The sequence below is a fragment of the Chiloscyllium plagiosum genome, unplaced genomic scaffold (assembly GCF_037043375.1).
Source record: "Chiloscyllium plagiosum isolate Xiang-an unplaced genomic scaffold, Cpla_swu_hap1 HiC_scaffold_45, whole genome shotgun sequence".
Taxonomy (NCBI): Eukaryota; Metazoa; Chordata; class Chondrichthyes; order Orectolobiformes; family Hemiscylliidae; genus Chiloscyllium; species Chiloscyllium plagiosum.
The window spans coordinates 22,086,427-22,102,413 of record NW_028270183.1 but is presented as its reverse complement, the minus strand read 5'-3'; the positions used below and the strand labels follow the sequence as shown (position 1 = coordinate 22,102,413).

At 44.4% G+C, this 15,987-nt stretch overlaps 1 protein-coding gene across 11 annotated transcripts in view; it reads right to left on the bottom strand.

The window, feature by feature from the left end:
- LOC122552175 (adhesion G protein-coupled receptor L1-like) overlaps positions 1-15,987 on the bottom strand; it is a 631,704-nt gene that overhangs the window by 275,010 nt on the left and 340,707 nt on the right. For all 11 annotated transcript variants that reach the window (XM_087983422.1, XM_043694733.2, XM_087983425.1 and 8 more), the window contains exon 4: positions 12,030-12,243. In XM_087983422.1, coding sequence (XP_087839548.1) covers positions 12,030-12,243 — 214 coding nt within the window. The remainder of the gene's footprint in view (positions 1-12,029; positions 12,244-15,987) is intronic.

Genomic DNA, 15,987 nt, shown 5'->3' with positions numbered 1-15,987 from the left:
GGGATTGGTCAGTGTGTGAATGGAGTGATTGATCAGTGTGTTTGAATGGAGGGATTGATCACTGCATGAATGGAGCGATTGATCATTGCGTGAATGGAGGGGTTGATCAGTGAGTGAATGGGATTGATCAGTGTGTACAAATGGAGGAATTGATCAGCGTGTGAATGGAGCGATTGATCAGTGTGTGTGAATGGAGGGATTGATCAGTGTGTGAATGGAGGGATTGATCAGTGTGTGAATGTAGTGATTGATCAGTGTGTGTGGATGGAGGGACTGATGAGTGTGTTGAACTGTAGGATTTATCAGTGTGTGTTAATGGAAGGATTGATCAATGGGTGTGATTGGATATTGTTTGATTTGGTTGAGAAGGTTAAAAACTTTAAATCTATTTAAATTGAAGCAGGTAACTTCTGCCATCACGAAACCGACATGTTTCAGAGATTGTACGAAGTGATGTATTTTTACCCCATCTTCTCAAGGGCTTGAAAATGTCTTTATTTTCAAGAAGAGGTCAGCCAGATTGACATTCCCTTCAAATGTGAAAGCTCATGCGGATATTTAAAATGAAGAAGCAAATGGATCATATAAAGCTGGAAAGCATCTTTGCATTGGTATTGAACATAGGAAAACTGGATTTGTTCAAAAGAGAACACGTTTTCAAAGCTTCCACTTATGAGGACAAACGCCCATCGTCAAAGGAACTATTTAGACTACATAAGAAAATGGCACCGATGGTTGGCAAGTCATCACTGATTGGTTAACACCTTGCTATGCCGATTGCACCAGGGAACTATTGTCCTCACTATCATATTTTTGTTTCATTCAAAGAAGGTTCAGTGCCTGAACATAATGCTTTTGCCTGCAGAGGGCAGTTCGATTCAGAGATGACAAATAATTTTAAACTGATTGTCAGTGCAATTCTTAACGAACTCAGGATTATTCAACAAGTACTGTCAAATGGTGGAATCTCATCTAAGTTTAGACATTATATTCTGAGTTTTGCAAGCATGGGCTTGTTGCGTATGGCCAATACGCTAAAACAGCTGAGAGGGTGTGCTGTTTGAGGTGATCCAACACATTGCTGTCATGTACTGTCTACGTCACGCTGGCACTGAAATTCATAAATCACCTTCCAAAAGCACAACTACTGATATCTTGAAGCACAAGGGCAGCAGATACATAGGAAAACCATCAGTTGCAAGTTCCCCTCCAAGTCATTTGTCATCCTGACATGGAATATATCACAGTTCCTTCAGTGTTGCTGGGTCAAAATCCTGGAATTCCCTCTATAACAGTACTGTGGATGTACCTGCAACACATGGACTGCAGCAATTCAAAAAGGCAGCTCACCTCCACCTTCTCAAGGGTTAATTAGGGATTGGCAATAAATGATGATCTATTGAGTGACACCCATATTACATGAATGAATAAAATAAAACATTACTCATTTACCCTTATGGGTGACTAAATTTTGTACAAAAAGAAAAGATGCATGTATTCTCTTGATTTGTCTGGCTTGGGACCATTCAAACACACCAGTTGTTTGTCTCTTGAACTAGCTAATGATTGCCCCTGTACAGTGTATTCATATGTTGATATTAGGGGTGTTGTGGTTAACAGATAAGAGTCAAGATCAGGATTGACTATGATGCTTCAATAGGCGAATAGCCCCCTTCGTGTTTGCATTCTCGAGCTGAAGGATAGGGACCTGGTTGAGGCACAGCAGGGTGGCCAGCCCTCATGAATATGTGATCCAGCAGGAAGATCGATCTTCAAGATGTGAAGGAAGACACAACAACTTATATTCATACAGCATTTGTAACATGATAAAACGCCTGATGGAGGTGCCAGGGAGCGATTTAAAAACTAGGAGGCAGAGCACTATAAGGAGGTGCAATAATAGGTGTTAAGTTACAAATAACCAAAAGCTTGATCAAACACAGAGGTTTTAAGGTGCATCTCAAAAGATGTGGCAGTACCCGAGAGGTTTAGAGACTCCAAAGTTTAAGCTGCATAAATGGCTTGATTCAAACTGAGAATGTACAAGAAGCAGTCTTGGAGTGATGCAATATCACAGCGGGAACTCAGCCTGGAAATGATGACTCAGGCGATAGGAGAGATTTGATTTAAAAAAAATTTGAATTCAAAACCAGAGACATTACTTAACCTGGAGCCAGGGTACGTCATGGAGGACGAGGGGTGGGATATGGGTGACAGGTCTCCCACTTTTCCTTTTTGCATGTCATGGAGTCAGTGCGCTTTTAAAAGAACACTGTGCAGCCCAGAGTCTATTTCCCACTCAAGAAGGTTCAATTTGTATTGATTACATCACAGAACATTCTTTTAGGAAGTGGGTGCTGGAGCATCCTGGTCCAGTTGTGTTATTGATCGCACTCTCCATTGCTCAGACCACACGTCAAGTCACATCCCCGAAAGGCTGTCAGGTAGAAGCTCCCCACTGATTTAGTTGGCGCCAAGGTTTTAATGAACAGTCCGTACTGACTGATGCAGCTACTATTGATCTATTGGCAAGTTTTGCTTTGTTGATTGCACTTGAGGTTTGGAGCAGACAACATATTGATCAAAGCCCATGTATTACCACAGAAATGGAGACTTCCAGACAACTTAGCCGGTCAGTACATCATCTTACTTCTCCACTTATTGATACTGAATGCCCAGGGGGGTGGGAAACAGGAGGAGTGAATGAGAGAGGAGAAGGGTAGAGGGGAGGGAGAAAGAGGGGAGAGGGAGAGGGGAGGGAGAAAAAAGAGAGAGGGGGGAAGGGGAGGGATGGAGGAAGGTAGGAGAGACCGGGAGAGGGAGGGGAAGAGGGGAGGGATTAGGAGAGAGAGAGAAAATGGAGGGATCGTGGGAAGGTAACGAAAGAGGGGTAGGAAGAGACAGAGCAGTGGGGAATGGTTCGAAGATGTGCAGTTTAGGTGGGCTATGCTAAATTGCTCATACTGTTCAAAGATGTGCAGGTTAGGTGGGCTAGTTGTGGAAAATGCAGGGCTACAGGGATATGGTGGAGGGTGGGGTGGGGTGGGGATGAGGTTTCTGGGTGTACTGCTCTTTAGAGGGTCAATGGGGACTTGATGGGCCAAATGGCTTGCTTCCACATTGCAGAGATTCTATGATACCACAATGAGGGACAGAGAACGAGAGCGGAAGAGAGTGGGAAGGTGAGGGACGGAAGGAGAAAGGGAAGGTAAAGAGAGAAGGAAGGTAAGATGGGGGTGCAGGCAGAGAGATGGAGGGAAGAAGGAATGGGAGAAAGAGTGAGGGACGGGAAAACAGGGAACAAAGAACAAAGAACATTACAGCGCAGGAACAGACCCTTGGGCTCTCCAAGCCTGTGCTGATCCAGATTCTCTAACTAAACCTGTCACCTATTTTCTGAGGGTCTGTATCCCTTTGCTCCCTTCCCATTCATGTATCTGTCTGGATACATCTTAAATGATGCTATTGTTCACACCCCTACCACCTCCGCTGGCAACACATTCCAGGCACCCACCACCCTCTGCATAAAGACCTTTCCACGTATATCTCTCCTAAACCTTTCTCCTCTTGAACTCGTGACCCCGAGTAATTCAGTCCTGCATTCTGGGAAAACGTTTCTTGCTATCCACCCTATCTACAGCTCTCATGATTTTGTAGGCCTCAATCAGGTCCCCTCTCTAATGGAAATAATCCTAATCTACTCAAACTCTCCTCATAGCTAGCATCCTCCATACCAGGCAACATCCTGGTGAACCTCCTCTGCACCCTCTCCAAAGCATCCACTTCCTTTTGGTAATGTGGTGACCAGAACCATACGCAGTATTCCAAATGTGGCCGAACCAAAGTCTTACACAACTATAACATGACCTGCCAACCCTTGTACTCAATACCCCGTCTGGTGATGGAGAGCATGCTGGATGCCATCTTAACCACTCTAATGATCTGCGTTGCCACCTTCAGGTTGTATGATGTTATTACTATAACTAAGACTTGGTTGAGGGAAGGGCATGATTGGCAACTAAATATCCCAGGATATCGATGCTTCAGGCGGGATAGAGAGGGAGGTAAAAGGAGTGGAGGAGTTGCATTACTCGTCAAAGAAAATATCACAGCTGTAGGAGGGCACTATGGAGGACTCAAGCAGTGAGGCAATACGGGCAGAGCTCAGAAATAGGAAGGTTGGGGCTGTACTACAGGCCTCCCAACAGTGAGTGTGAGATAGAGGTACAAATATGTAAACAGATTATGGAAAGATGTCAGAGTAACAGGGTGGTGGTGATAGGAGATTTTAATTTTCCCAACATTGACTGAGATTCGCTTAGTGTTAGATATCTAGATGGGGCAGAATTTGTAAGGAGTATCCAGGAGGGTTTTCCAAAGCAGTATGTAAGTAGTCCAACTCGGGAAGGGACCATACTGGACATGGTGTTGGGGAATGAGGCTGGCTAGGTGGTTGAAGTTTTAGTGGGGGATTACTTTGGGAAAAGAGACAGTGAGGACTGCAGATGCTGGAGATCAGGATTGAGAGTGGAAAACTACAGCCGGTCAGGCAGCATCTGAGGAGCATAAAAATTGACGTTTCGGGCCAGAGCCCTTCATCATTACTTTGGGAAAAGTGATCACAATTCCATAAATTTTAGAACACTTGGACAAAGACGAGAGCGGTCCCAAAGGAAGAGTGCTAAACTGGGGGATAGCCTACTGGGGGATGCCAGAAGACTGGAGGATAGCAAATGTGGTTCCCTTGTTCAAGAAGGGGAGTTGGGATAACCCTAGTAACTATAGGCCGGTGAGTCTCACTTCTGTTGTGGGCAAAGTCTTAGAGAGAATTGTAAGGGATAGGATTTATGAACATCTGGATAGGAATAATGTGATCAAGGATAGTCAGCATGGTTTTGTGAAGGGCAGGTCGTGCCTCACAAGCCTTATTGAATTCTTTGAGAAGGTGACTAAGGAGGTAGACGAGGGTAAAGCGGTAGATGTGGTGTATATGGATTTTAGTAAGGCGTTTGATAAGGTTCCCCATGGTAGGCTACTGCAAAAAATACGGAGGTATGGCATTGAGGGTGAGTTGGAGGTTTGGATTAGGAATTGGCTGGCTGGAAGAAGACAGAGGGTAGTAGTTGATGGTAAAGGTTCATCTTGGAGTCAGTTACTAGCTGTGTTCCACAAGGATCTGTTTTGGGACCATTGCTGTTTGTCAATTTTATAAATGACCTGGAGGAGGGGCTAGAAGGTTGGGTGAGCAAGTTTGCGGATGATGCGAAAGTCGGTGGAGTTGTTGACAGTGAGGAAGGATTAGATTAGATTAGATTACTTTACAGTGTGGAAACAGGCCCTTCGGCCCAACAAGTCCACACCGACCCGCCGAAGCGCAAACCACCCATACCCCTACATTTACCCCTTACCTAACACTACGGACAATTTAACATGGCCAATTCACCTGACCTGCACATCTTTGGACTGTGGGAGGAAACCGGAGCACCCGGAGGAAACCCACGCAGACACGGGGAGAATGTGCAAACTCCACACAGTCAGTCGCCTGAGGCGGGAATTGAACCCGGATCTCTGGCGCTGCGAGGCAGCAGTGCTAACCACTGTGCCACCGTGCTGCCCAAACCTGTGTGTCAGGTTACAGCGGGATATAGATAAGTTGCAGAGCTGGGCAGAAAGGTGGCAAATGGAGTTCAATGTAGGTAAGTGTGAAGTGATTCACTTTGGTAAGAGTAACAAAAAGCTGGGGTACTGGGCTAATGGGCGAATACTTGGTAGTGTGGATGAGCAGAGGGATCTTGGTGTCCATGTACACAGATCTCTGAAAGTTGCCACCCAGGTAAATAGTGCGGTGAAGAAGGCATATGGCGTACTGGCTTTTATTGGTAGAGGAATTGAGTTCCGGAGCTCTGAGATCATGTTGCAGTTGTATAAGACTCTGGTGCGGCCGCATCTGGAGTATTGTGTGCAGTTTTGGTCGCCATACTATAGGAAGGATGTGGAGGCACTGGAACGGGTGCAGAGGAGGTTTACCAGGATGTTGCCTGGTATGGTAGGAAGATCGTATGAGGAAAGGCTGAGGCTCTTGGGGCTGTTTTCATTGGAGAAAAGAAGGTTTAGGGGTGACATGATAGAGGTGTACAAGATGATTAGAGGTTTTGATAGGGTTGACCATGAGAACCTTTTTCCACATATGGAGTCAGCTATTACGAGGGGGCATAGCTTTAAATTAAGGGGTAGTAGGTATAGGACAGATGTTAGGGGTAGATTCTTTACTCAGCGAGTCGTGAGTTCATGGAATGCCCTGCCAGTAGCAGTGGTAGACTCTCCCTCTTTATGGGCATTTAAATGGGCATTAGATAGGTATATGGAGGATAGTGGGCTAGTGTAGGCTAGGTGGGCTTGGATCGGCGCAACATCGAGGGCCAAAGGGCCTGTACTGCGCTGTATTCTTCTATTTCTATTTCTATACCAAAATTTGGCAGGAGCTGGGGAATGTAGATTGGGAGGAGCTGTTTGAAGGGAAATCCACATTCAATATGTGGAAGGCTTTTAAAGAGAGGTTGATTAGAATTCAGGAGAGATATGTCATGTGAAAATGAGGGATGGAAATAGCAAGATTAGGGAACCATGGATGACATGTGAAATTGTGAGACTAGCTAAGAGGAAAAAGGAAGCATACATAAGGTCTAAGTGACTGAAGTCAGATGAAGCTTTGGAAGAATATTGGGAATGTAGGACCAATCTGAAATGGGGAATTAAGAGGTCTATAAGGGGCCATGAAATATCCTTAGCGAACAGGGTTAAGGAAAACCCCAAAGCCTTTTATTCATAGATAAGGAGCAAGAGGGTATCAAGGGAAAGGGTTGGCCCACTCAAGGACAGAGGAGGAAAGTTACACATGGAGTCAGAGAAAATGGGTGAGATTCTGAATGAGTACTTTGCATTGGTATTCACCGAGGAGAGGGACATGGCTGATTTTGAGGTTAGGGATAGATCTTTGATTACTCTAGGTCAAGTTGGCATAAGGAGGGAGGAGGTGTTGTGTATTCTAAAAGGCATTAAGATGGACAAGTCCCCAGGTCCGGATGGGATCTATCCCAGGTTACTGAGGGAAGCGAGAGAGGAAATAGCTGGGGCCTTAACAGTAATCTTTGCAGCATTCTTGAAAACGGAGGAGGTGCCAGAGGACTGGAGAATTGCTAATGTCGTCCCCTTGTTTAAGAAGGGTAGCAGGGATAATCCAGATAATTATAGACTGGTGAGCCTGACATCAGTGGCAGGAAAGCTGCTGGAGAAGATACTGGAAGAAAATGGGCTTATCAGTGATAGGCAGCATGGTTTTGTGCAGAGAGAAACCTAATAGAATTCTTTGAAGAGGTGACAAAGTTGATTGATGAGGGACGGGATATAGAAGTCATATACATGGCCTTCAGTAAGATGTTTGATAAAGTTCCCCATGGTACGCACATGAAGAAGATGAAGTTGCATGGGGTCTAGGGTGTTCTAGCTAGATGGAGAGAGAACTGGTTGGGTAACAGGAGACAGAGAGTAGTAGTGGGCAGGAGCTTCTCAAAATGGAGACCTGTGACCAGCGGTGTCCCACAGGTCTCTGTGCTGGGACCACTGTTGTTTGTGATATACATAAATGATTTTGGAGGAAGGTGTAAGGTGCCTCATCAGCAAGTTTGCAGATGACACTAAGATTGGTGGAGTTGCAGATGGTGAAGGGGATTGTCAGCAAATACAGCAGAATATAGATAGATTGGTGGGCTGGGGAGAGAAATAGCAGATGGAGTTCAATCCGGGCAAATGTGAGGTGATACATTTTGGAAGATGCAATTCCAGAGCGAACTATACAGTAAATGGAAAAGGGAGTGATGGGTGAAAGGGTGAGATGGGGGAAGAGATATAGAAAAGGGAGGGAAAGGGAAAATAGAATGGTGGACTTCAAGAAAGGGAGAAAGACTGAAAGGGGGAGCTAAGAGAGAGTGAAAGAGAGAAAGAAAAAGAGAAGGGGGGGAAGGAACAAAAGAGAGAAGTCAAGAAGATTGAGAGATAGAGAAGTGAGAGAGAAAGAGAGAGACAAGAGAGAGAAAGAATGAGGGTGGGATATGGAGAAGTGTGAGACAGAGAGTTAGAGAGAGGGAGATAAAAAGAAAAAAAAGTGAGAGAAAGGAAGCAGAGTGAGAGAGAGGAACAGGGAGATGTAGCTTGGGAGTTTTATCAACTAATTTCTGGTGTTCTTTTTGCTTTAAAGAATTGAGGGATAGCCAGTGCTTTTAAACAAGGGAGAGGAATGGATATATTGAAAAGAGAGAGAAAGAGACAAAGCTGGATGTATCAGTACAAGTCCACCAGATCTTATAGGCTCCTCACCAGGAGTCAGAAGAATTTCTACTTGCCAAGTGCTTTGCAACATTATCTTACTGATCACTTACATATTTCTCATACTTTTCTTCTTGAAACACGACTCAGGAGTTTAATTTTGAGTTCTCTGTCTGACAGCAGCTCTGACCCACAGTACTGCCACCTCCAGCAGGGGTCATACAGCAGGTCCCCAGTGCACCTAGCCAGAACAGGGATTGACCCCTGTGCTGTTGGTACCAATCTAATCCATACTGGCCAACTAAACCAACCAGTCCCCTAAGGATGGACACAGGGAGCTGTCAGGGGTTAGGACGGTGGGGGCCATGGTCATTCCTGGGGTCAGTGCAATGAAAGTCAAATGGTGAAGATTGTTGTAAAATTGGGGAACTCAAAGCTGGGGATTGGAAGCAGCAACTAGGGATGCAGAGAAGACAAGAATGGTAATGGAGGCAAGTTTGATATAGAATATCGAACAGTACAGCACTGGAACAGGCCCTTTGGCCTGCAATGTTGTGCCAAATATGACACCAAATTAAACTAATCCCTTCTGCCTGCCCATGGTCCATATCCCTCCACTCCTTGTTTATTCATGTGCTTATCTAAAAGCCGCTTAAATGCCCCTATTGTACCTGCCCCCACCACTTACCCCTGGGAGCATGTTACAGACTCCTACCACTCTCTGTGTAAAAATACTTGCCCCTCACATCTCCTTTGAATTTTGCCTCTTTCACCTTAAATGCATACCCTTTCGAATTAAACATTTCAATTTTGGGAAAAAAATTCTGACTGTTAACCCTATCCATGCCTCTCATAATTTTATAAACCTCTATCGGGTAATGTTAGTGGATGGGAAAATGATAGTACATGGGAGAACATAGGAAGCTGTGGGAATGGGAGGTGTTGGCATTCACCACCACAGTGGTCTGTTTGGGCTCGGACTCAGAGGGCTAGGGTCAGTGTTACAGTCGTCGCTCTGGGTGGTGGGTGGGGGATGAAAAATGATAGGGTGTCTGGGGAGTGTCAAGTTAAAGGGACTTTGGGAGGTCTTCATCACCAAGCTGAGCATGTGTCACATGGAGTTAAGTGCAACCCCATTCCCTACCATTTTCTCTCGACTCTTAAAGCCACACGCAGATTGAAAATGGCTGTGATCACACCCAGGTAGGGCAGACTCAGTGTTTGTTTTCTTGTTTCAACACACAAGCTTCATTTCGGATTGATGGGAGTCCATTCAGGGAGCAATCACATCAATCAGACACTTCCAGGGTAGAGGGTGAAGTCCTCTGTAATCATAGCATCATGCATGTGAAACACAGTCAGTTTCCAACTGTGCGGTGTGCAAATGCTGATCACAAATAATCTCGACCATGTCACTGCAGATTGAAGATAGTCACCTCTGGGAGGATGACCTTATAATTGGGCCACAAAACATAATGATAATGCGAGATCCCATGGTCATCACAGGGAATGGGCCTGATTCCTCTCACCTTCTGCAACACGGTCTTACACGTAATGCTGCCTTCCATGATGAAATGGCGCTAGGAGGACAGAGTGTCAGTACTCATGCAGAACTTACAATCTATGGTTGCCTCTTGTAATATGCTGCATTCACCAGAATAAGGTGCAAAGTTGAAGTATTGTGTAGACACATTCCAAGACCCTTCTTGTCTAAGTACTCCATGTTCCACTGTATGGAGAACTCTGCAAAATGTTCATCAGTATGTGATGTGAATGCTGACTGTTCACATTATTAAGAATCTGTTCTGGGTTTCCTTCTGCTCCCCGCACATATTCATTGGAAGAATGACAGATGGATCTGGTCGCAGTAAGGGTTATCGTCTGTATTGCTGGGTTATAATGAAGATGCAAAGACATGGAGGAAGGACAGATACACCAGCAAGTCCAGGGCCATCAGCAAACCTTGTGCAAATGCTGACCAGCCTCCACATGAAGAGGTTGGTGCTAAAGGTACCTTCACGAAGCTCAGGATGACCAGAGTCTACAGGACCACACTGCAAGAGGGAGATCCTTCTAGCCCACAGCCTCTTGATCCAGTGAGTCCAGACAGCCAATGTTACTAACAAGATGAATTCTGTGAACTGTAAATCGATGGCAACCATAAAGCGATACACAGTGATACTTAAGAAGCTGCTACATTCACCTGCCTAGTCAATACCAACTTCCATTTTTGGAAACATGGAAAACACAAGCAGGAATGACCATTTGGTCCTTCAGTACTGTTCCAACATTTAATATGATCATGGCTATCATCCAGCTCAGTATTCTGTTCCCCCTTTCTCCTCACACGCTTTAGCCCTAAGAACAATATCTACCTCCTTCTTGAAAACATTTAATGTTTCAGCCTCAATTGCTCTTTGTGGCAGAGAATTACACAGGTTCACCACAGTATAGGTGTAGAAATGTTTCCTAATCTCAATCCTAAATGGTATTCCTACTATTCTTAGACTGTGACACTTGGTTCTGGACTCCCCAAGTCATCAGGAGCATCCTTCCTGTGTTTATCCAGTTAGAGTTTTATAGATTTCACAGAGATTCCTCTCACTCTTCTAAACTCAAGTAAATATAGTCCTAACATCTCTTTGTACATCAGCTCTGCCATCCCAGGAATGTTTGTTAAATTCCCTCCATTACCAGAACATTTTTACTCAGATAAGGGGACCACAACGGCACACAATATTCGAGGTGTGGTCTCACTGAGGTCCTGAACAACTGCAGCAAGTCATCCTGCTCCTGTACTTGAATCCTCTTGTTAGAAAAATCAATTTAATGCATAATTATTGCTGTAAAGCAATATCAGACAAAAATGTGACACTAAGCCATGTAAATAGGATGTTCAGCTCAGTGACTAAAAGCTTGGTAAAAGATGTAGGTTTTAAAAACGTGGGTATTGGTGTCTGGAGTTTGGAGAGGATGGAAGTGAAGATCTTTAAACTGGAAAGGCAGCGAGAATGCACTTGTGAACAGGTACAGGAAACTCAGGTGATATTGGTGGAACAACAATAAAGATAGAGCTATCGGCCATGTCCGGTGGTTTGTGCTGAACATTTCCTATCTCCTGCAAGAAATTATCATCTCTCTATTTGCAAATCCCTGGTCTGTGTGTACTTTGATTATATCATGCTCTGCTGTCAGGTCCTGACACAATTTTGTGTCAATTTCAAAACTCCTATCCCCACATTTGTAATGGAAGAATCCGAAGTAAATGTGTCACATTGTAATTGTACCCTCCTGCCTGCTGTGGCACTGCAAACACTTCAATCTTGTATTTTAGCTCTTCACTGAAACCTCCCAGAATACATTTTGGCATGCCAACAACAAATAATATTGCAATGGGCTCATGTGTATAATAAGGACAAAATACATGACTTTAGAATGAGGAAAGAGTGGAGTCTGTGCAGCCTCTGGCTCACTCATTGTACAATCTGAGGATCAGGTCAGGATTCCTTGGCTAAAATGTTATGGGTGATTGGCAAAATCAACAGAATTTTTTATTACCAGAAAAGGAGGAACCTGATTAGGAATGCATACTCGTCTCTTATGGATTTTATTTTCCCCTCCCCCGCACAATGCCGCCTCCCAACTTGTTCCCCATTGGGTCGCGTCCCCAGGTCTCTGAGTCACATCCCCTGTAATTGACATCCTACCTTTGTGACATGATCTTGAAGGTGTCAGGAAGGTAACACTCCACGTTCTCCATCTGGAAGATGTCGGCGTCACAGATCTTGCTGTCAGTTCGCCCATAGTTGGCGCTCTCGATCATTATGACATCGCTCCCTGGGCACCGCAACTCGATGGGGTATCCTTCGCATGCCAGCTCCCGGCGCATCAGACCAAATGGCAAGGCAGCCCGACTTAAACCTGGGGAGGGCAAAGAAACAGTGACTTGAGACATGCCACTTGGTGTGAGTCGCAGGCTCTGAAGGAACCGGTGGCTTTGTGTTAAATGGATCCCAAGGCTAAATGGTGAATCTAGGCACAAAGCCTTACTAGCAGTTAGTTTATTCACAAAATGCATTATGACCTAGGTCTGCCTCTGACCTACAACCCCACCAGTCCCTTTTCGCATTCTTTTGAAGCGAGTTACTAGCAGGCCTTGAAAGGGGCTCTCTAACAAAAATCAAAACTTTACAGGAAACTTATCAAAAATATTATTTCTGGTGCACAAAAGTGAAAGTTGCCACAGTCTTTATTAAAGAGAGAGATGGCTGGTGCTGAGTTTAACCTGACGGTCACCCCTCAGAGAACCGATTTTGAGAAGGTATTCACTGCACACTGACCTCAGCTGATATAGGAACTGAACCTAAACTGCTGGCATCACTCATTACCCACCCAGCCGACCAAGGACGAGGGTAACTTGGTGGACTCTAGCCCTGTGGTTCGCACAGTCACAGAAAACCACAAGCATATTGGCACACTGCATTTCTGGGGTCACCCAGGCATGGATATAACCACAGAAGAGGGACAGAAACCAGGTATAATGACCCTCTCAGTTGTTCACTACCTGGACCCATTAATATCAACCTTAACCAGGTCCTGTAACAAACCCATGAAGAACCCATGGCCCTGCTCTCCCAAGCTCATCTCCATTCCGGGTGGCCAAACAACTAGAGCGTGCGGCTGAAACGCAAACAAAATTAAAAATTAAAAAATAATTTCACACATGTGGAACATGGACTCCCTGAAGGTTCAGAAAAGGCAAGTTGCTTGGGAGTGTCTAAACAATTTTAATCTTTGGTTGCAAGGGACTGCTGCACGCCAAATCCCCGATGATCAGTCCCTTTTTATATGTGCTCAAGATACTTAATCAATTCCCTCGACTTAGTTATCCCTAACCACACAAGCAATACAATTGACATGCTATTAACAACATTGTTGCCATGGATCCCAAAGCCCTCCACTATTAAGGATTTCCTTGATTGCTATGTGAAGATTGTTAAGAGATGATGTAATATTTTATTTTCAGATATGAAAGCAATTGGATGAGACAGAACAAATTGAATAGTTTAACCTTGTTTTGAACAGCAGACCCAGAGGACGTGCCACATGCCAGAAGGGACAATGTTAAAATGAATCTGCAGGAGCAATCTGCAGGGAGATGGTTGTGTAGTGGGAAAGTCTCGAGATTAGACATCTGGAAGCTCAGCTAAATGCTTTGGGAAAATGAGTCTCAATCCCATTCTGGCAGAATTTAAATTCAATTAAATGTCGAATATAAAACCAGTCTCAATAATGGCTACCTGTGAGATCTCCCATCAGTTGTCAAAAGATCCCATCTGTTTCACTTCAGGGAAAGAAATCTGTTGCCCTTACCTGGTCTGACCTCCATGTGACTAAACTAGCAGCAATGTGGTTAACTCAACTTCCCTCTGAAAGTTTCAAGCAACTCGCTCACTTTTAGGACAATTAAAGATGGGTAACAAATGCTGGCCTTGCCAGCTATGGCCATATCCCATGTGAAAAATAAGGAACTAGAACACTTCAATGAGAGAATCCTCAGTCCATGGAATTGGCTGTCTGCAACGAGGACTTGGTATTAATTCATTCAAATGCAGACTGGATGGAGTCCTTGCAAAGAACAATTGTTGCGAGCATAGTATCTGAGGAAAATAAGTCTTGACTTGTAGAAAGTGTAGTATGACTGGGTGGAATTGGGGGGGGGGAGAGGAGCAATGATTCAGGGTGGAAGGAATTTGCTACTTCCTGATCTCAGGTGGTAGCAAGGTGTTTTAGAGTCAAGTAGAGCACCCTTGAAGTGTCATCACCGTTATAATCAAGGTTCTGTCTAAGTTAAGTGTCCACCAGTCTCTGCCAATCTCTGCATCGACACATTAATTTTCACTTCTGTTGGAGTAATGAGAGGGAATGTTGATTGTAACATAGCAAAAATAGCAGCCATTTGGTACACACCGAGGTCCCACAAACAACCACGGAATAACTGGATAACCAGTTTTAGTGATGTAGATTTAACAATAAGTATTGGTCAGGATGCCCCAGGGATTTAACTGCCCTGTTCATCTGCAAAGCACAGTGGTATTGACGTCTATTGGCATAACCATGACTACAGACCCTATTATCAACATTCAGTGGTTTGGGGATTGGGATGGGGTGCTTACCATTGACTGAGAGCTGAACTTGTCTTGCCATATAAACATGCAGCTGCAAAAGCAGGTCAGAGGCTATGAATGAATAATTCAGTGATAACTCAACTCTTGACTCCCCAGAGTCTGTCCACTATCTGCAAGGCACAAATTAGGAGTGAGATAAAATATTCTGCATGTGCCTGGATGAGTGCAGCTCCAAAAACACTCAAGAAACTTGACACCATTTAGGGATAAGCAGCTTTCAACTTTCACATTGTCCACCAGTGATGCTCAGTAGCAGTAGTGTACCATCCACAACATGCATTTAGAAATTCACCCACGCTCCTTCAACAACACCTTCCAAACCCATGATCATTTCCATGTAGAAGGACAAGGGCAGCAGAGACATTCACCTTATCTATACCCCTCATGATTTTATAAACCTCTATAAGGTCACCTCTCAACTCCCCTACACTCCAGTGAAAAAAGTCCCAGCCTACCCAGGCTCTCCCTATTACTCAAACCTCCATTCCCAACAACATTCTGATAAATCTCTTCTGAATCCTCTCCAGCTTAATAATATCCATCCTATAACAGGGAGACTAGAACTGCACACAGTGCTCCAGAAGAGGCCTCACCAATGTCCTGTACCACCTCAATATAATGTTCCAACTCCAATACTCAAAGGTCTGAGCAATGAAGGCAAGCATACTAACACCTTCTTAACTATTGTCTACGTGTGTTGCATATGATGATGATGATGATGAAGTGATGATGTTCAGAGTTCAAGCCCTACCAGTCCCAGTGCATTATCTGAGCAGATTGATGAAAATAACTGTAGGATAGAGATGCAGATCATAATGGGCAGACAGTATCATTTGGATTCTTACAACTGAGTGTTAAGTTTTAAATGATTTGCTTCTGCAAATGTAGCTTAGACATCAAGGAAAATGAAGGTTTACCCATCTGCACGATGGGTCAACAACTCTGTGATTGACTTTTCAGAAAGTGAGTGCCGTATACATCAGAGCAGGACTGTATGTGGTTTAAGAGTAGTACTTTCACAGGGTTAGACGATGAGTAAATGAAAAATAATATATTTTGGAGATCACGACAGGATCAATCAATTAGGTAGGGAGGGGAAACATTGACAGATCTGAGGTCCGAGCAGGGCCTGATGAATTGCAATGAGGAAGCAACACAGACTGCAGATAAGCTACAGGCAAGCCCCAGACTGATAGGATCCTGGGCAATTCCTAATCAGGCCCTAGGCTTCAAATGTTAACATGATCTCAGACAAACTACTCAGTTGGGCCCAACACAGATTGAAGCAAGTCTGAACAAGGAGCTGGATTGCATCAGGTTTAGGGTTTAGACCTCTCTGGGATAATGTTTCCTTTCAGCAGTCTCGGCTCCCAGATTATAAACATCTGTAAGTTCAGGAAAAGAAATCTGGATGGTAAAAAGAGTCTTTACTTCAAAGTGTGGAGTCCATGTTTTTAACTTTGAGAAAGGGTCTGTG